Source organism: Meleagris gallopavo, chromosome 6 (assembly GCF_905368555.1).
Source record: "Meleagris gallopavo chromosome 6, MGAL_WU_HG_1.1, whole genome shotgun sequence".
Lineage (NCBI taxonomy): Eukaryota > Metazoa > Chordata > Aves > Galliformes > Phasianidae > Meleagris > Meleagris gallopavo.
This window is the reverse complement of record NC_139409.1, coordinates 15,254,398-15,274,992: the sequence shown is the minus strand read 5'-3', so window position 1 is coordinate 15,274,992 and position 20,595 is coordinate 15,254,398. Positions and strand designations below refer to the sequence as shown.

The 20,595-nt window shown below is 42.1% G+C and overlaps 2 protein-coding genes across 11 annotated transcripts in view; one reads left to right on the top strand and one right to left on the bottom strand.

Annotated features, from left to right (window-relative positions):
* Positions 1 to 4,396: 4,396 nt before the first annotated feature.
* LOC100539247 (microtubule nucleation factor SSNA1-like) lies at positions 4,397 to 7,099 on the bottom strand. 5 transcript variants are annotated; one of them, XM_085227190.1, is made up of 2 exons: positions 6,846 to 7,099; positions 4,397 to 5,010 (listed from the first exon to the last, which is right to left on the bottom strand). In XM_085227190.1, the coding sequence occupies exon 2, from the start codon at positions 4,946 to 4,948 to the stop codon at positions 4,604 to 4,606; it is 345 nt and encodes a 114-aa protein (XP_085083316.1). In that variant the 5' UTR covers positions 4,949 to 5,010; positions 6,846 to 7,099; the 3' UTR covers positions 4,397 to 4,603. The 5 variants fall into 5 exon arrangements, with proteins under 5 accessions (XP_085083316.1, XP_085083317.1, XP_085083314.1 ...); XM_085227191.1 differs by having other exon boundaries at positions 7,066 to 7,090; XM_085227188.1 differs by lacking the exon at positions 6,846 to 7,099 and adding an exon at positions 6,034 to 6,218.
* The window catches only part of WAC (WW domain containing adaptor with coiled-coil), a 54,049-nt gene continuing 39,714 nt past the window's right edge, over positions 6,261 to 20,595 (top strand). For 2 of the 6 annotated variants that reach the window (XM_085227177.1, XM_085227176.1), the window contains exons 1-4: positions 6,524 to 6,905; positions 7,032 to 7,068; positions 8,491 to 8,686; positions 12,841 to 12,948. In XM_085227177.1, the coding sequence (XP_085083303.1) occupies positions 6,865 to 6,905; positions 7,032 to 7,068; positions 8,491 to 8,686; positions 12,841 to 12,948 (382 nt within the window). In that variant the 5' untranslated portion in view covers positions 6,524 to 6,864. Of the gene's footprint in view, positions 6,293 to 6,523; positions 6,906 to 7,031; positions 7,069 to 8,490; positions 8,687 to 12,840; positions 12,949 to 20,595 lie in introns of those variants that run through there. The other 4 variants (XM_085227178.1, XM_085227180.1, XM_085227179.1 and 1 more) reach the window with 4 other exon arrangements.

The following is a 20,595-nucleotide window of genomic DNA, read 5'->3' as shown; positions in this document are numbered from 1 at the left end:
ATTAAATACAGATTTATAAAGCAGTAAGGGGCAAGGAGCAAACTAAGTGCTTCTGGTTTTAAAAAAAGGTAGAAAGCAGTTACTGGAAGTGGTACACGAAACAGCTAAATGAGCCCTTTGATTTTAGGAAAACCTGCATATCCATGCATCAGTTAATTTAAAAAAGCAACCAAACCAACCTTGAACCATCTATTCACCCTCACTCACAAGAAGAAAAACCTTACAAAAATAATAAGTGTTCTATCTACTTCATACATAAAAATCCAAGAGCTCAGGATCTACTCAAGATTAAGGGTAATTTCAGCCACTGATGCAAACCACATCTCGAAGTTAAGGATAATTTCAGCAACTGCCCCAAGCTACATCTTCTAACTCAAATTTCTTCCAACAAGCAAAACCCTCTAAGGAGTAATAGATACCAGTCTTCTGCACAGAACTCAGAGCATGAATTAACTGTAGACATTCAATCCTTCCACTAACAGTCTTTTGAATACTCCTCTTCCAGCATAAATGTCTTGTTCCAATTTAATGTAATCCACCTAATCCATTTGCAGTACAACTCATTTATACCTCAAAAGCTAGATGGAATTGAGACACAAAATTCTGGAATTGCAGTTTAAGACTCACTTGTCTGTTTAGATTACAGCTTGCTTCATCATTTGAACAGACAGTTCTTTGTGCATCTGAAATTCCATCAAGTCTGAGGAAGCCTCATGCATTCACCATGTTCAGAATCAAAAAACCTGACATTCCTCAAGATCAATCTGAAAAAAAACAAAAACAAAAACCACTGAGTGCATCCGATAAACTGACAGGATTTTGGGTCCTTTGTCAGACCAACAGTTCACTGACTGCTGTTCCTAGGAGCTACCGAGTTAGGAGACAACAGTAACAAGCCTGGCAGCACACATACCCAACAAGCTGGAAGCTCAGGCTCAGGGCTCTCTCACCTTACAGGAAGCCAAAGCATCACCTCTCTCAGGACACTGCTCTGCTCAGACCTTCTGCTGCTCTGGACAGTGCTTCCCATAGCCTCCTGTTTGGAGCTGGTCACTGCAGAGCAGAACACACCAACTTATTCAGCCAGGAGAATAAAAGTCCAGAAAGAGGAAATATGAGCGAGGTTGTCCTGACTTACGGTCAGCCTCAGCTGATATCCAAAACTGGATTTATTGGGTAGCAGGAACTGCAGGGTATGGCTCACTACAAGTACACTTACAGCTGAAACAGAAATGAAGAGGAGGTAAACATCCATTTCTATCATGCCGTCTTGCAATTTATCTTCCCAAACTAGGATTCCTAGTACATCTCTAATTTCTCCTTGCTTTCCACCCCTAAAATTAGCACCCATGTCAGTCCATTCACCTCCATTCCCGTAACACAAATAGCAGAAATTGCATGTGGGGACTGAACAGAAGCATCTCTGCTGCCAGTTATGGCTGGTGAGTGACTGCATGCAGCTCTTTACCCAGTGGTTTGTGTAACCACCTCCACTCAGAAAATTACTTTCAACATAGCACCCAAGTTTATTTGGTAACCGCCAAACACCACACAGATCATAAACTTAATTTACTTGGCAGGAGTTCATACTCCAATGTTTTGAAAAGCCTGTTGATCACTGGAGTTGTATGTGGTAAATACATATTTAAGAAGCGTTGCTTTAAAAGTGGGAAATCATCACCTCTCCTCCAGTTTTACACTGTTACTTGAACCCAGGTGGAAGCATCACGACATTAATTCAGGAAGTGATCCCAGTGCTCTGGATGTATCTCATTGAAGCTTTGAATCAAGCACAGATAAGCATTTCAAAATCTGTGGCTCTTCATTCAGCGAATAAGGCACAACACAACACCCAGCAGAGCGCTTCTGATCCAGCACTACAGTTCAGTAACACAAACTTTGCCATCAAAGCTTCTAGCTTCTAACAGACATGTATCTTACTGGGTCTAACCCTCAAAGCCATATAAAAATTGACAAAAATATATATATAAAGCCAGGAACAAATATGATGCTTCAGATTTATAGCCCATCTTATTTCAGACAAACTTTCCTTTGCAGGCTAACCTTACATAGCTGCTGTCATCTCCACATTACCAGTTCTATTCTAGCAATGCCTTAGTTTGTTTTCTAAATAAAGTTAAGCGTTAAAGAAAAGCTATCTATGCCAAGATTTGCAATATACTTGACTTCTGATAAAAAGACAGAACACGTATGCACTTGAAAAGAGCTTACGACTTCAATAAAAGGATGCACTAAAATAATTTGGGTCAGTACAAAATATAAAGGCAGGAGACATTTTTGAGCTACAACTCCACTGGTGCACATCACAATGACTGCCAGGCTGCAGTCACTTGACAACAGCCCTGGAGATATACTACTATTGCTCTCCATTTATGGATCTGAACTTAAATACATTTCCAAGTATACAGCTGCACTTTGAGGAAATAAAGGTTGTGAGGTAAACACCTTTAAAGACTTAAATCTTTTTTTAAATACTACTTTTCTGAAAGAGTGGTCAAGCATTGGAATGGACTGCCCAAGGAGGTGGTGGAGTCACTGACCCTGGAGGTGTTCAAGGAACATGTGGATTTTGTGTTGAGGGACATGGTTTAGTGAGTACTATTGGTGATAACTGGATGGTTGGACTGGATAATCTTGAAGGTCTTTTCCAACCTTGGTGATTCTCTGATTCTGTGATTCCTTTTTTTCAGTTTTAGCATCCTAAAGAAAGCAAGGAGATACATTTTTATGGCTTATGATTATTTGAAGACAAGCAAACCAGTAGTCATTACATAATAGGAATTCATTGCACTGTTCTGTCAATTTGTAAACAAACTTTCCATGATATAAGTTTTTTCACGTAGGCAATTTCAAACTCCCTTTTATATAACAAGGTGAATCAGTTTACATAGATATATATATATATTTTAAAGTCCTTGCTGTTTACTCAGTACTTTTTCTGAGATATCCTATTTTGATATAAACTAATGAGTACTGTGACCAGACTAAGGGGAGAGAGACTGCCAAGAGGCATCCCAGCCAAATCACCTTTTTGCTACTAAAAGAAAAACAATGTTTTGGCTTTTGAGTTTCACTTCAATATAAACAAAGCTGTCATGAATACTGTGGCACTACAACAGTAGCAGTACTCCTGAGATTATCTAATTTTATCACCTCAGCATTACTCAGGGGAAGCCAGTGGCAAAGCTATACAAGTAAATTGTTGCTGAGCTCTGTCTCGCTAATCCCTGCTGCAGAAGATGTAGCACGGCAATCAGGATATAAAATTTGTTTATAATTATTGGTGAAGAGCTATTACTGAAACTATTCATATCTGCACACTCTTTATACTGGCACCTGAGAGACAAGGCTATCAAGAAAAGAGATTGCAATTGCATTTCCTCCAATTTAGCGAATTGTTATGAAGGCTTGATTTAAACATAAAGCTGCTGCTGTAATACATGAATGAGCAGGACAAAATGCACATGCATACATATTCAGTAACTACCAGAAATGGAAACAAGACAGATTTCTGCTGTATTCTTACCTCCTCTCCATTCTTTGACTCGGGTTCTATTTAATCTCACCTACAAGAATGTCTAACAGCTTCATGTTTACTACTAATCTAATTCTGACCTTTCACATACATTTATTTCTCTCCATTCCAGGTTTTTCACTATTCTTTCCAGCCTTACTCTAATATTAGTTGGCCCTCATTTATATGGTACAGCTCCCTGCAGTGCTGTCACCTGCAAGGGCATGCCTACCACTTGCACTCAAATCCATCTCTCACCGTAGCATAACTTCTTTCTAATCAAGGCTTTAGAGTACAGCTTCAGAAGATACATAAACCTGACACAGTCTTACAGTTTAAGTTTTTGTATCCTGCTTAAATCATGTTTCCTCAAATTATCCCTCCAAAAGTCCAGCTAAGAGATGATTGTGTGTGATGATGGGGGCTGTAAACGGATCACAGAGACAATTCCAGGCTCCTTAGAGAAGGCTAAATAGGTAATTCCTATTTGGTCCCTAACAGTAAAAGCAAGAAGCAGTAGTAGCTGAGCTACTTTCATTCACTACAGTGGTTTTCTTTCTAGACATGTAGGTAGGAAAAAAAAAAAAGCGTATGGAAGAAAGGTAGCAGGATATCAGAGAAGCCATGAATGCAGCTTTGGGTGAAAGAGCAATGGAAAAAATGCAAGCATTCTGTCCAGATTTAAAGTCATATTCTATCAAACAGGCATTCCACAGTAACCATCCAAAAGCTAACCAGTAAAACATTTTTCCTGTCAAGAGGAGCCTCGAAGCATCAGCACATCAAAACCAACAGCTTGAAATCTTGTTCAGTTATGCATCTGCACTGTAGTTCTGTAGTGATTTAAGAAATTATATAAGATTATTATTATTTTTTTTTAATAAGAAAACAGTAACTTTATTTCATTTGTTTTATCTACAGTTTTTCTAATGCATTTAAAAATCATGGGAAATACGGCAAGGTTGGAAGAAAGCCCCCTCAGCTTATACTGCTGTTGTGGGGTTCTGTGCCTGACCACATCTCACCTAGCGGGATTTTAGAACCGGCAAGTACAGACATTTGACAGCTTCAGGTTACATTACTTTTCAGTTCTGGTGCATGCTTTAAGCTTCCCACTTCCTTCTTCAGGACATTAAGCAAAGTTCTGGAACTGTCCAAAATCTTCATGTAAGCAGCTTCAGTTTCAGCGAGAATTTTATCAAGCTCATTTCGCGAAGCTACCTTCTGAGCCAGGTTTTCACACACACACTCCAACTGTTCATTCAGAACTTGAATTTCATGCTGGAGTTTACTTTTTTCCTCTTCTGCTTGCTGGATCTGTTTGTTCAGCTCCTCTTTCTGCATACACAAGTCTTCAATACACTTGACGAGCTCGTTGTTGTAACCCTGAAGAACAGCTCCCTGCTGCGTCATCCTCTGCTCCTGTCTCTGAGCCCTCCAATGGCTTCCTGAGGTCTCCTTTCAGCAGCGGCCTTCTGCACATTAACACAAAAACAAGAACAGAAAAAAAAATACGTAATACAGTTGTTGCTATGCTATGTTTAAACAGATAGAGTCATGGGGAAAGATGCGCTGCTAAAGGCATAGTTCTGAGGTGTGCCGTATCACTTATCAGAAAGGAGGCAGGACAAGATTCAGGCTTCGCATCGTAGTATGGTTTGGGTCGGAAGGGTCCTTAAAGATTATCAGTCCCAACCCCCTGCCATGGGCAGAACTCCCACGCAGCAGCTCAGGCTGCCCAAAGCCACATCCAACCCGGCCTTGTGTACCGCTGGGGACGGGGCACCCACAGCTTCTTTGGGCGGCAGTGCCAGGGTCTCACTACTCTCTCAGTGAAAAATTTTCTTGACATCTGATCTGAATCTCCCCTCTTCTAGCTTAAAACTATTCCTCCTTGTCCTATCATTACCTATCCGTGTAAACAGCTTACTTTCCCCCCACTCTCAAGCTCCTTCAAGCACTGGAAAGCTATCAGATCTCCCTAGAGCTTTCTCTTCCCCAGGGCGAACAGCCCCAGCTCCCTCAGCCTTTCTTCGCAGGCGATCCTGTGGCCTCCTCCGGACCTGCTCCAACAACCCCGAATCCTTCCCACGCCGTGCCCTGGGCTGGGAACAGCGCTCCCACCGCGCCCCACCAGCCGTACACGTGCACCGCCGCGGAACCCGGCCCGGCGCAGTCACGTGACCGCGGGGTCCCGCCGGCCCTCGGCGCCCCTCTCTCTCACCCCACGCGCGAGGCAGACGACTCCCGCCGCCGCCTCGGGGAGAACTGTGAGGGAAGGCGAGAGGCGGCCCGGCCCGCCGGCTCCCAAGGGACATTTTAACAACCTCTCCCTGCCGAGCGCCTCTCGCGGAGCCCGACGTACACAAAATGGCTCCTGCCTATACATCAAGGCGCCGGGCGGAAGGGGAGGGGGGGAGGTGAGGGGAGACCTTCCCTTTCCTAACCCCCCTCCGCCCCGCCGCTCCTCTCGCGGCCCCCCCCCCCGTCGCCCCCACCTGCCTGGCGCTGCCACCCGCTCGGCTCGCACCGGCTGCCCTGACGCGGGGCTCCCCTCGTGCGGCCCGCCTGCAGCGCGGCCCCCGGCCTCCCCTCGGCCAATCGGCCGCACCCCGCCAACGGCCGCGCCGAGCGGGAGCGCTGCCGAGCCGCGGGGCGAGAGGTCACGGAAATAGCCGAACGGTTCCGAAGGCGGCGTCACCCTGACGGGAGCGTGAAAACCTCTCTACGGAAATAACCGATGTTTTCCGAAGACAGGTAGCGTTCGGGAGAGGAGGACGAGGCGGGCCGGCCGGCCGGAGGGGGGAGGAAGGGGGAAGAGTTACGGAACGAGCCGATGTTTGCCGAAGGGAGAGACTGAAGGGCGTTGGGCTCGGCGGAGATAGCCGATGTTTGCCGAAGGCAGAGTCGCCCGAGAGCAAAGGGGACAGAGGGGACGGAGCGCGTCGGAAAGAGCCGAAAAGAGCCGACGTTAACCGAGCGCGGCGTCGCCCGAGTTTCCCGGATGTAGTTGGAGGAGCGGCGGCGGCGGCGGGCGCAGCGGGGGGAGGAGGCGGCCGCGGCGGCAGCGACGGAGTCCGCGCTCCCGGAGCGCCTCAGCGGGGCCGAGCTGCCGGCGTCTCCCCTCAGGCTGCGCGCGGCGGAGATGGGCCCGTGAGCGCCGCTCCCAGCCCAGCTGCCGAGCCGCCCCCTCCCTCCCTGCCCCCTCCCTGCCCCCGGTCGGCGGCGAGGCGGAGCGCCGCTCCCCTCCTCCCCCCTCGGCGCCCGTGGCCCGGCCGCGGCCGTCCCTTCCTGGTCCCCTCACACTCACACACACAGGCCGGGCATTGATGGTAATGTATGCGAGGAAACAGCAGAGACTCAGTGATGGGTAAATCCCCTCCTCGGCCCCGCGGCTCTCCCCCCGCCTCCGCCATGTTTGGGCCCCTTCCCGGCGGCCGGTAACGGCCCTCGCTAACGCCTCTCTCTCTCTCTCTTTCTCTCGCCTTCTCCGCAGCTGTCACGACCGCAGAGGGGACTCGCAGCCCTACCAGGTACCGCCGCGCCGGCCGCTAGGCCCGGGAGGAGGAGCGGGGCAGGGCAGGGAAGGGAAGGGGGGGGGGGGGAGCTACTCCAGCCCAGGCTTCGGCCGCCGCCGCAGGCCGCGCTGCCCCGCGCGGCTCCCGCCCGGCCCGCGGCGCCTTCTCGGGCCCGACAGGTGGAGAAAGGGGGCGAGGCGGCGGCCCGCAGCCGGGAGAACGGGGCCGCCGCGCCGCTGCGAGGGCCGGGCCGGGAGGAGAGGCCTAGCGCGGGGCCGGGGCCTAGCGGCCGGGAGGTGCGAGTCCAGGGGCGGGAGAGCGCGGCGGGGTCACGGGCGGAGGAGCCGAGAGCCGGGGGGAGGCGAACGTTTTTCTCCTAAAAACAAAAGGCGGCTTGTTCGCCCCCCGCCCCCCTCCCCGAGGCCCTTCTTCTCCCCAAAAGTGCCGCTGCGGGCTGTAACCTGAGCAGGGCACGATTTTAGACCCTGAACTGGGGTTGCCGGTAAGGCTTCCTTTCTACAGTTGCCAGCTGCTAGGTGTGTTCAAAAACATCAGATCCTTCAGCTTTTGGCAATAACTTCACTTTAAATACAACGAAATCCACCGTCTTCTGGCTTGTCCGTGGAGAAAAAAGATTACACCTTGAGGAGGGTGTGAGTCTGGGGAATGTCGTGTGTTGTGACACTGTTCTTCTTAGGGCACGTACCTGAACCGTTTTATTACATTTCTGAGTGTTTCTCTCACTGTGAAGTGTCATCTGACAGTCCGAGGCAGCTGTCAGTGACAGTTTATGTAATGTAAACACTTGCCACTCAGAAGCTTGCTCTGCAAAATTGAACAGGTCAAAGAGAGACAGAACATGTTAGTTTTGGTAAAAGTTCCAAGATGAATTGTCACGTTATGTGTTTGCCCTCTTACATCCCCACGTAAATTCTAGATTTTTATTGTATCTGTTATGGGTTTGCTGGTAATGAATCTGTCTGCAGAAGCTGAAGGTAGAGGTGAAAGGAAGTGATCTCCATTACAGTATGGATATTTACAGTTTACTCTGATTCAATGTAACTTTCTGTTTATTTCTTTAATACCAGCTGCACTTGTGCTTATTTTGAGTGCCAGAAGTATTGTGGCCCACTTACTGCTTAAAGTTTGCAGTCCCTCACTGAAACAATAAAAAGAAATTAGGCTCATCTTAACAGCAAATGTTACGTTGGATGTCGTGGTGGGAGCAAATGATTCCGTCCTAATTTCAGAACTTGTTGCTTTAATGTAGGTAATTAAAATTTGGCGGAGTAATGGTGGTTGTTTAAATGGGAAATGAAAATTAATTACTTCAAAAAGCATTTTGGAAAAAAGGAAAGATTTATGACTGATGTTAGAATGTTCTTTCTGTAACTTTCTATCTAATGAAAATGCCTGTTCTCTTGTGGTCTGTTTCAGGCTCTTAAGTACTCATCCAAGAGTCACCCAAGTGGTGGTGATCATCGTCATGACAAGATGCGAGACACCACAGATCCTTCACCACCAAATAAAATGTTGCGGCGCTCTGATAGCCCTGAAAACAAATACGGTGACAACACAGGGCACAGTAAAGCAAAAAGTGTGCATACTCACAGAGTTAGAGAGAGGGATGGTGGTGAGTTATCTTTAATTAACCTTTATTTAAGCAATTACTACTTTCTCATAGGATTAAACAGTTGTCACTCAGGTGAAGGGAGCATTGTGCTAAGCGATGTTCTTTGGTGCTTGGAAGACTACAGTGATACCAAAAACCATGTTTCCTTGGAAGTAGGCATTGTAACACCTGTTAGCTGTCTTATTTTTACACGTATGATAGTTCTTATTTAAACCACAAAGGTTAAATTAACTTTTTTTTTTAATTAGCATGTTGGACTTATTTCAGACGTACTGTAACATTCAATAAGGTGAAACCATATTCTAGATTTTTCACTAGTACTGGCAGTCTTAGAGGTTTAAATTGTTATATTTTTTAATAATTTCATGTTTCTGTAATAGTTATGTGCTTCGTAGACTACACACTGTAAAAAGACGAAAGAGCTTTGTGTCTAGTTGCTGTGTAGAACTCGTAACAATCTTAAAATCAAAGACAGCACTTGGTACAGTATCTCTTGGCAGAAGCTTAGTCAGGTAGCCTCCTGTCTTCTTATACTGTAATTGAAATGATAATAGCATGCTCAGAAGTTTTAAGATGATGTTATTTTCTATTCCTACCTCCTAGAAACACCTAAGAGTAGAGTTTTCCTTTTAATAAAAGATAGTAACAGCTGGAGGTTTGAAAGGCTTGTTACTGACTGAATTTGGGAGCCTGTTTTGTAAGTATTGTTCTTTGTATCATGTTATAAAGTAGTCAGGTAGAGGACTTGAGACAAAGAAGCACTGATAAAAGTTCTGTGTAAAGTTAACAACCTGTGATGTCCAGATGTATTTATTGCTGCAGTATTGTTACTTGTTAAAGTAACAAAGAAAATATCTTTGTCTCCTTTAGAGTATATTAGTTCCATACCACATGCACATTTATGGTGCTCAACTGTTCTTACAGTTCTTATGTTTTCCCACTTTTGGGGATTAATAGTAGACTGCTGATAATGAGGTATTACTTTGTAGAAGGTTTGCAAAGACTGGCAGCATTTCTTAGTACGTTGGTTTTCATTATATTTGCACATACTTGAAAGCACAGTAATCTCAGAATGAAATGTGTGTGCAAAACTGGTAGACTGCTATTCCACATTACTATCCAAGACTCAAAAGTGCCTTCTCTTCCTTGTTTGCCTGTCCAAAGGTACTTGTCTTACCTCCTCCTTTAATTCTGCTGAGTTCTGGTGCAGTCAGTTACCCGATTTCAGTGAAGCTACATTTAGTGGAGTTATGCATATATGACAACGTTTGAAGGATGAGACTCTGTGTGGGGAGCATATTTGCTTATTTTAGTACTAAAATTGTTCTTGAGGGTAGAGAACAGATTCTAAAGCTCTCACCGACTTCGGACTGAATAATTGGTGAGTGATCTGAAGTGTGGATGTAGACAGTAGTGAAGAAGGAAAAGGAATTATTTGTAGCTTTTTAAGTGTAAGGAACCCTGTCCCACTGCTGTTAATACAGTGAAAAATGTACTTTATTCTGTCTGAATGTGGTCTTGTCTAAATTATATCAGTGGACTGGGAGAAGGAGGGAGTCTTAAACAGTTTGAGGGAAGTTGCTGATTTTGAAGGAGCGTCTGTGTTATTCTGTATTAACAACGAAGTGATTTTTCTTGTGTGTGTTCTTAATAAGGTTACTTTGGTGCCAGTTTCAATGTTTTAGCACATACTCAAAACAACTGAAGTTAAATACTGTGTATTACTGAACCAAAGCTGGGCTGATGTGAGCCAGGAGAATGCCAGCTTTGTCTCCCAGAGTAACTCCTTGCAACTTTGAAGCTGTTGCATCTTATTTTCTGTGTCCCGCTAAGGTTTACTGAATCTTTCTGTCAGTGTGAATTAAAGGTAGGTGTTAGAATGTAGGTGAATATGGACTTACACGTTGCTGATACTCAAAAGGCACAATCTAATAGTTTGCAGTGTTCTCTGTCAAATTACTCTGAGGTACTATTTTGTTCTGTAATACTCCCTCAGTTTTGCAGGTACAGATGTACCTTGGGGGAAATAACAAAATTGTTGCTGTGTTTAAATGAGTAGATATCAAGTAAAAAAAAAAAAAAAAAAAAAAAAAAAAAAAAAAAAAAGCTAAAAGTTTTCATCCCAGTTGTCCTGTGACTTGGTTTTGTCAACACTTTGCGGTGACTTCTGGGGGAAAAAAAAATAGGTTTGTTTTCGTAATTGCTGTACGTTTCATTATTTTAAAATGAGTAGTGCTTAATTTGGGGCTATTACAAAGGTATTATTGCCTTCCTGTGATCTAGCTGAACTTAGCAAAACAAACCTCATTGAAAAATCTCCAGTAATGATTTCCCCAGTCTGCACTGAATCCCCGAATAAGCAATCTTTGTTTTTCTTATCCTTTAGAAATCAATTCAGAAATGTGGGGTATTACTGCTGAACATAAATATGAATTAACCTGATCTGCTCCCTTTCAAGTTAGTGTTAAAGAAGGCACTTTTAATATCACCTGTACTAAATTTTGCTCTGGAGTGATACGAAAAGATGCATTCATCCAGCATGCTGATTGATGGGTGCTGGGGACTCATTTAGTCTTGATTGACTTTTCTGTGGTAAGGACAGAAAGGGCTAACCCTTGTTTAAAGGTGTACGTGTACACACAACACGAAAGTGCTGTGATTCAATTGGTTTAAAGTGAATAAATAAAGAAATGGTAGAGCCCTCCCACTGTGAAAAGCTTTGCTGCCTATGTAAAGGTATTTGTTATCGTAGCGTGTACTAGGAATCTTTTTTTATGTGTAGAAATGCATCCATAAGAAATGTTATTATTAGTAACAAATATTGATGATACTATCAATAATAATTATTGATAACTTGATTAGTAATTAAGGTTTTAGAACTTGGGCTAAGAGTAGGCCCTCCATACCGACACAGTGCCAGCAAAGCATTTTTCAGAGTTACCTCCTACGTGGTTTCTGTGGAAAGAGAGCACAGAGAGAGACGTTAGTTACTCTGAAGACAGACTTCCAAGTTTATCTTGTATTAATGGTAAAGTACATGCAAGTTTTTGTCACATCCCTTGTTTTCAGAGAGTGCTTGTAAGGCTGGCATATCAGAGTGCTGGAATAACTTTGCTCTTGCTTTCAGGTCCCTGTGCATGAGGATATTATCTGTATGTGCAAGGGTTTGAAATCTAATGAACAGCCACCCCCTCCTCTGTATCTCTTATTTCTAGGTCAGCTGCTATAGGCAACGATGGAGTTGTAAGGGATTGTGAGTCTTAGGAGACCAACTCAAGTGTGAAGTTCCTGAACAGTAACAAACAGGGAGTTACAGTTGGCATTGTTTACAGGGAGTGGAGCTGTGAAGGGCCTTGTGAATGTGGAATAGTGTTTCCATTAAAGAGAGAAGGGAAGTACAAAGATTTTAACATTATAGTGCCCAGGGATGGTAGATGATCTTTGTAAGTCTTTTCAAAGGTATAAATGAGGTAATGATAATGTTGAAAGAAAAAGGAAAGCACTCAGATATGTAGGGTAGCTTTGGGAATGCTGTGAGGAGGGACGTGTGTGTGTATGTACATATATCACTTAGGAGTGAAAACAAAAAGGTGGCCTTCAGAGTTTTTGTTTTGTTTTTAAAATGATATTTCTTCTGACTTAAAGGTTTATGTGCCAGGATGACTAACAAGTGATAGCAAAGAGGTGTAGCAAAACTTAGTCCAAATAAAAATAATTTAGTTTACTTGATTGATGTACACAGATGTTCCTTACAGTGCGAATACTGAGCATTTCACCACGTTTATCATTAGGAGACTTCAAAACAAATGGGTTCTTCATGTTGAGATCTTAATGGATTCTTTAAAAGAAATGGAGAGAAAAGTATACGCAACGTGATTTTCTTTTTTGCTGGACTGTATGCTATGTATGCTGTTTTCATGAAATTTGATTGTAATTTGTTACTTAAATTCCAAAATATAACCAAAATTGAATGTTTCTTTTGCACGCTTTTTTAATTGGCAATTAAGAATACTCTCAATAATGGCTCACTCTGCTCTGTGCTAAGATTCATAATTGTTCTGCTGTCAGAGCCTGTGTGGAATATTGCATGCATTCCTAGTTCTAAAGAATTGTTGCTGGGAGCTGGTGTCATGATTATCCTGCATTGCTTTTAGTGGTTCCCGAAGGAGTCCAGAGTCCTCACTGCAGAAGGAATGCTCAACAGCTGGATGCAGGAAGTGAACTTTTCTTTCCTGTGTTAGCAACCCTTGTGGCAGAGGAGGGTAAGAAGCGAACCGTTGGTTACATTAGCATCGTTGTTAATTAGCTGACAGAAATGAATGGCATTAGGGCAAGTGGAAGAGAATGGAAGCTGCCTGGGCAGTGTGCATTGCAAAGAGGAAATTAAAGGACTGCTGAGAAGAGGGAAGCCTGAGAACAGCGAAACATAGTGCGGAGCGAAGGGTTGAGGAAGCAGACGGTGTAGATGCCAGCCATTGAGTCAGTGCTAACTGCTAGAAATGGTCTGTTACTATGAAGACCGTTTCTTCACAGACACCACTCACCTGGGATGAGTAAAGTCTGTGATTCAGATGAGGGTGTGGGTCATCCATGAAACAGGCTTTGAAAACTGCATCCCCAGTGTCAGATTCCAGGACCGCTCAAATCTTAAAAGCTTTCTGTTGGATTACAGGAAAAAAAAAAAAAAAAAAAAAGAAATGGAATAAGTAGTTTTCTGTTGTTTTCTTTGGGTCTCTAATTTGGAATAAAAGCTTTCTCATGTATCTCACTAGTAGTAGAACCTTCAATTGGTGATAGTTAATTTTAAGAGTTTGCTATAAAAGTTGGGAAATGATAGGTAATACAGTTGTAGAGAATGGAAAATAGCTTTAGATTTGCTCTGTAAGCTCGACAGTGTTTCTGAAGTGACTTTTTATTGGATCAGTTGTATTAGTTTTTTATTATGATTTGGTGGTTAGGGCTTTGTTGTTTTTACTCTGCTGTGAGAATCTCAGAAAAAAATGGGAAAGTGTAGTAATAGTAGTATCACAAATATACCTTGTGTATGCACTTCTTTAGTTTTGATGTTTATAACGTTGATGTTCAAAATTACTTTTGAAAACTGTCTGCAAAGGTTGCTTTTAAAAAGCACAGGATGGAAGGTGCTTTTAGCTTCTTATACTAATAATAGTTGGAAAGAATTGTGCCGTCAAGATGACAGTATTAAAAGCTGTGACTTTAAAGTGTGCATTTAGATAGGTGCAGTGCTCTGTCTTCTGATGAAATTCAAGTATCTGATGTAGTTTGAAAGAGTAAAGGCAGTGTACTAATGGAGACCATCCAAAGTGGAAGTTCCAGCACATAGCAACAAGTGATGCTGCTCGTTTGCAGGCTGTTGCTGCAGCCAGTTCCCAAAATCCGTTGGTGTTAGGATCATGATGCTGGGAATGTCATTTATCATTCTCATTTACTAGTATGTGAAATACAGATCTGTAAATAGATAAATTCAAGTTTCGCTTTGTGGTTGGTTTGTTTGAAGGAAGATGCATCTCTTAGTATTGTAAGAACTCATAAACATTTTGGATTGTAAGTGTAATTTGTTTAAGCAATTCTAATAGCTCAACCTGATAAGCTTTTATGTGCAAATTTAATATTTGGAGAAAAAAACATTGTCCTTGAACAAGTTTTGTTAAATTTGCATATCCCTGGTACATAAAAAGCACACTCCCTTGTGATTAGTTTACTTAGCATCGTGCTTTCTGAAGGTTTGCTTCCAGACTGAGTTTGCAGAAGTAAAGTTACACAGGTGACTGTCCGAGCTTCTATACTTCTGGATTGCTCTTCTGGAATTGGGAAGCAGCAATGAAAACGGGTAGTTCTGGTGAGTTGTCTGCTTCCAGGCAACAGTGAAGAGAGCAATTTGTAAATGATGTGGCATTATTTACTGGAATTACTCTGGGCTCCCTAATGGCCCCTGATTAAAGTTAGCTCCTTAACTGCTAGTTGGGACATAACTCCTTTTTCTGAAGAGAGATACTGTTTCTTGACAACTCACATTTTTCTTCCCTGCTGTTTCTACCCTCTCCGTATAGACTACCAAATAAACCTGCGTAAGTCACAGCATTATGCAGAACTTGCAGACAAAGCTCTGCCTCTGTTCTGGCTGAGAAAAGAGATTTCATTGAAATGTGATTTGTCTTCTAACTCAGCGTGCTGTAATAACTTTGTGGTGGAAAACAGCAATTCAGGGGCACTGAGCATGCAGCGTTAACTACTTTTGTTTTTGAAGTCCTCTTCTGTACAAATCCCACAGGCACTTCCTGGGAAAATCTTAGTCTCGAAGAAGACCGTGTTCCTTGTTGAAGTTCTTCAGTGAAGGGGAAAAAAGTACTCCTGTTGAAAAGCAGTTCTTAACAGTGATGCTTGTAGTGCTTTTGTTTTGCCAGCGGTTGGTTGCAATGTAAAAATGAATTTCAGGACTTAAATGTAGCACTTGAAGAGGGAAGCATGCTGTTATGTTGAGGAAGATGATGTCCTGTTAGTGTTTTCTCTTGAATTAGGAAGGATACCAAAATGTGGTTGTACTGATCTGCAGGTGCTTCTGCTGCAACTTCAGTATGAGAAGATTGTTTCCTTTCTTGAAGGCCTCTTGCAGATTGCTTGGAGTGTCTCCTTGTGAAGTTCTGTTGAGGAGAGATCACTTAAAAATGAGTTTGGTGAAAGAATACTGGCAAACTCTCACTATGTTCAGGTTAATGGGTCTGAAAGACACACTTCTGTATGCATTCCTTTTCTCTTGGACAGTACTTGATTTTTCTTCAAGCTTGAGAAGTTGAAATGCAAGCTTTAAGATGATTTACACTTTATTTCTGACTAGAAACTGATGAGAAGTGGACTTTTGGAGCAGTATTCAAGAATAATGTCTAGTTGGAATGTCTGAATTCCAAGTTAGTGGAAACGGTGGAAAATTGTTGAGTGGATGACTGACAAGAGACCTCATTATTCATTTTTATGCTGTCTGGTAACTGCATGTGGCTTTGACGTGATTCCATGCATGCAGCCACATTACTTTGTGTTGGAAAAGAATGAAAATAAGGTGCCTTAATACCTGTGTTGACTGGGTCCGTTCAGAATAGTTCCTTTCTGTGGCTGTTGTAAAAGGGAGGAGTTGAACAGCATGTCAAAGTTCAATGCTGTAGTTTTTCTGGTGCATCTTTAAAAACGTTCCTAATTTTGCTTCTGCAGCAGCAATATGGATGAAATGTAACTTAACTGCTTTGTCATCAGTCAGAAAAGGGACGTGGTGTGGTATGACTCCAGGTGACACAGGCAGGTTCTCAGATATGAACTGCTGATTTCCAGAACTAAATTCCTCACCTTAGTGTGTCTCCCATGTGGCTGGAGTCTTGACGATGCTTTTTTTTTTTTTTTTCCCCCCTAAGCTTTTATTATTGGTATTTTGATATTCAGAAGCCAATTTCTCTCTGGTGATTCTTATCAACTGAATTTAAACACACAGATTTTGAATCAAGAAAATATTATTTACTTCATTTTACAGACCGAAAACTGAGAACTTATTTCAAAACTGCTTCCAAAAGTATCATTAAAGAAGTTGTTTGTTTGTTTTTGCTATGTGCGTGGATTTAATCTCGTACCTAAATAGAAACATTCTCATCTCTGAGGAACGAATCATAGGATTGTTCATGACTTACCACTGATCTACTACTGAATGGCAAATAATAAAAACTCTTCAGTAGTACGGAGCTGGCTAAGTTACGCAAAAGGGAAAATGCTGATTTCTCTGCAGCTAAAAGTGGTCTGTTGTGTGAAATGTTACAGGAAGGAGAGTAAGCATTAACAGAAGGAAAACAACTGTGTGCAGCGATGACTCTTAAAACAGATGTGAAACTCCTGACACAATTAAGAGCATAACTGCTGAGTGCAGTGCTAGCCAGAAAGTTACATGATCAGGGGAATATCGAGCAGCACTAGACAGAGATTACCTCTCAATGCTAATGGGACAGCTACTGGAATACAGTCTCTTGGTTTGTTTTTCACAGTTGGAAAAAGATACTGATACGGAGATTTTCAGAAAAGAGGCGAGGAAATGACTGCAACTGATACTTGGGCATTAGAGGGAGAGATATGAAGAACTCGATTTAGTTACAAAGGAAGCATTTAAGGGTTTATTTAATGAATAATTGCAGGAAAAAGAAATGGAATAATCAAGAGTTCTTTAAGGTCACAAGCAGATGCAAGCATCATCCAGTAAATCTAAGTGTTCAGAAAATAGAAAAATAGGCACAGTTTTCAGTCTTTTTAGAACCAATTGGAGTAACTTAACTGTGGCAATTTTTGCAGGGCTGGAAGTTTTAAAACTGAATGACTTAGTTTTCTAAGATTTTTCTACTGCAGAAAGTTGAACTTAGCTGTTCAGAGGTCCATTGGTAAGTAAAACATTAACATGAATATTTGTAGTTTACATCCTCTAGGCTAGCAGCTTGTTCAAATTAGAATGAATTAAAAATTGTTACTTCACCTCCTGAGTATCCTTCCAGTGGTAACCTTTTGTTTTTTTGGAGTGGTTGAACTTGGCTCCTGGAATGTGGGAATTATGAACCTGTGAATATGCTTTGCATTGCACTGTAGGATTTGGTCATAGAGAGTGTGCTCTTTGGAGTGTGGTTCTGAGGTCAAGTGAAACTATGCTAGGTCTGGCAGTGTATGCTCCACTTGCTTCACTGCTTCATACGTTTGCCAGATTGGATTTTAGTTCGAGTTGGCCGTAACCACAAGCTTCATCCCTTTGAACACTGTATGAGTATTGTGAAATGGTTTTCTGTGTTAGACTGCAGAATTTGCGTGTGGCAAAACAAATGTAAGATTCTTAAATTTCTTGTCTTCCTTGCCAGAAGAACTTGTTGTAGAGAGGTTGACATGCTTGTCTCAGCTGCTTTTTGAAGACCTATTTATAAGGCCCTTCGGTTTTCCCCCCATGCCATCAAACATACGAATTCAAAATTAAATTTAGTAATATGGAGGTTAAAGAGTAATTGATACATTCTGTAAAGGTTTCTGTTTGGGTTAGAGATAACAGAGTCATAGAATGGCTTGGGCTGGGAGGGGGCACCAGGGATCATCAAGCTCCAGCCACCCCCATGCTGCAGGCAGGGCCGCCAACCTCCAGGTCTGCTACTGGGGCAGGCTGCCCAGGGCCACATCCAACCTGGTCTTGAATACCTCCTAGAGGTGATGCTGCAGATGTGCTGCACTCCTTAAACTCATCATGTGTACATCATTCTTTTGCAGAATAACATGAATTTAGAGAGTAACTAGAGTTAAATTCATCTTCCCCTCTCATTTAAAAGCTGTTTGAGGCTTATCAAATTCTAGCATTAACAGTTTTCTTTCTTGTTTGCTATGGTTAACTTTTTAAAGCATATTGAGAATTAAAACAATTAAGAATCTCTTTTTTTTCTGAATTCTGCTACAAAAGTTTTCACTTGCTAGAAATGTAACCTGTAAGAAATTCTGTGAGATGGAGTAATCAAGTTACTTCTTGTAACCTGTAAGGAATTTTTAAGTCTTTCCTTTAAATGATCAACAGCTTTCATATGTGTAAGGTGAGGAAGTGAAGATATGCAATCAGTTATGCAAATTAAACTGTTGCTGTTTCTCCTCTCCATATCAAGTGTGCTGGGTTACTTGTTCAGGTACTCGTCAAGGTCTGTGTGACCCTGTAGGAAACAGAAGGCACAGGGTGATGGCTTGGTGCTGACTTCTGGTTCCTCACTGTCCTGTTTTCTGCTTTCTGCCCTCAGCTTTAGCTTTGAATGTGGGACATAGAACTGGGCTTAGAGACTGAGATGGCTACAGGTTGAGATGAGAGACAGCATAAACCAGGCTACTTCTGTTTACCTTAAAATTCATCAGTTTTCTTTAAATATTAAAGAAGGCAATATTGAACATCTTTTTGCATTGATTTTACTAATATTTTAAATTTAAAAAAAAAAAAAAGCCTGATTGTGGTTAAATTAGTACAGATTAGTGCAAAAAATATAAAGGAGTTTTGAAGAAATTTCTTTTTTTATTAATAATGGAGATGTTTTTTGCCCCTTTTCTTAATTAGTATGTGTTAGATGACAATAAGAAATGGCAGTATTCTGATCTTTAAATTGCAGCTGTTAGTGTTTGATCAGTCCGTATCTTCTGTGCTTTTAGGTAGGTAATGCTTGAATCAAGACAGGTGACTTTTGTGCCTCAGGAAACTCCTGCCATAAAATCTGTACGTATGAGTCCACTATGTTTGATAACCTGAAATTCCTTAATGCTTTCCTAACTTGAGCCCATTGGGACAGCCACCAGAAATGCAGACAGAAAGGACTGTGTCTCCTCATGAGCGGGTGACTAAAACCCAAAATGCTGCCTTGTTTACCGGGGGGAAAAAACAGAGCTTGCAGCACATTGCCTGTTACATGTGTGTGAGCTCACTCAGTAGAGGTTCCTACGTGGTAGATCCTGAATGGGAAAGGTAAAATCACATTGGTGATTCAAGAGGAAGAAAATATATTTGTGTGTCATCTTTGTATGTGTTTTTTAATCGTCGGTGCTAACGAGCTGCACTTGTTTCTAAACAAAACAAGTTTGGCCATTGCTGAAGTACAGTAGCACCTTGGATTTCCTATTTCTCTATAAAGAGTGGGTGTCAGAGCTGGCACTGTCCTTGTTCCATACGGCTGTTCTGGCAGAGAAGCTGCCTACCAAAGAAAAGAAAAAACCTTGTGGAAACTGAACATGCTGATGAATTTCTGCAGCAACAAAGCACGATTAGATAATACATACAAATGTTGGCTTAAAAAGTGATTTTTAAGTAAGAAAAGGAACCATTTCTGGCCTGTGTTTTGTGAAGTGAGAGCTTTGTGTTTATTCTGTAACTGTATGCAAGGATTTGTGATTTCAGTGGTTTTGGTTTGGGCTCCTGAGCGCTTTAATCTGCTTACTGCAGGAATCTGAGGATCAGCCTTTTTGCTAAAGGAAAACATGGTTTGAGGAAAAAATATCCGTAGTAATGGGTGTGTTAATATTAGGTTTAGTGGGTAGTGAGTGTGTTCAGTTACTATGGAAGTGATCTCAACGTAGGTAAACTTCTTCAAAAAATCCCTCTTTCCCCTTTTTCAAACCTGTTACATCTGTTGCTTTAAGAAACTCAGTATCTCAAGTAAGACTTAAAAAGTGTATGTTTGCCGAAGATGATATTACTGTAGAAATCTGATGCACCTTGGAAAGCACTGGGCACATCAGTCTTTTTCAGAATCTTTTTAAGAAATGATATTTACAGCTTGTCCCAGTTACACAGATGTGTTGCTTTCCCTTGGTTTCCTATATTAAATACTTTTCTGTTTTACGTCCTTCACAAGCAGTTCTTTTCCACTCCTCTCACTGGGTTTGTTACCGAGTTTGTCAGAGTCGCAGAGTTATCAATTATTCATATCTCTGTCAGTAGCACAAGCAGAGAAAGGAAGTCTGTGATCTGCCTTACTCATCTTGCTTGTATTTCAAACATACCTGCTTACTCACAAATGAAAAGGGCAAAATGTGGTGGTTTTGTTGTTTTTCTTGCCTACATTAAAAAATAGTGCACGTTTGCATAAACACTTCTATCCAGATGAGGTAATGGACTTTGCCTCATTTTTTCCTATTGTGTTTATTCCACATGTTTACATTCCTCTGGATGATGGGAGATTTCATGTCAGGTGTCACCCTTGAGTAACATCAGTGGGTGTGCAGGTTCCTCCTAGTTCAGTATTTTGCTCGCTCCGACGCCTGCTGCTGACAGGTTAACGCGTGTAATTTTCTAATCCTCTCATTTCTTCTGACAGAATACTGTATTTACCTGATTTGATGTGAGAAATAATTTGATCTTTTTCAAA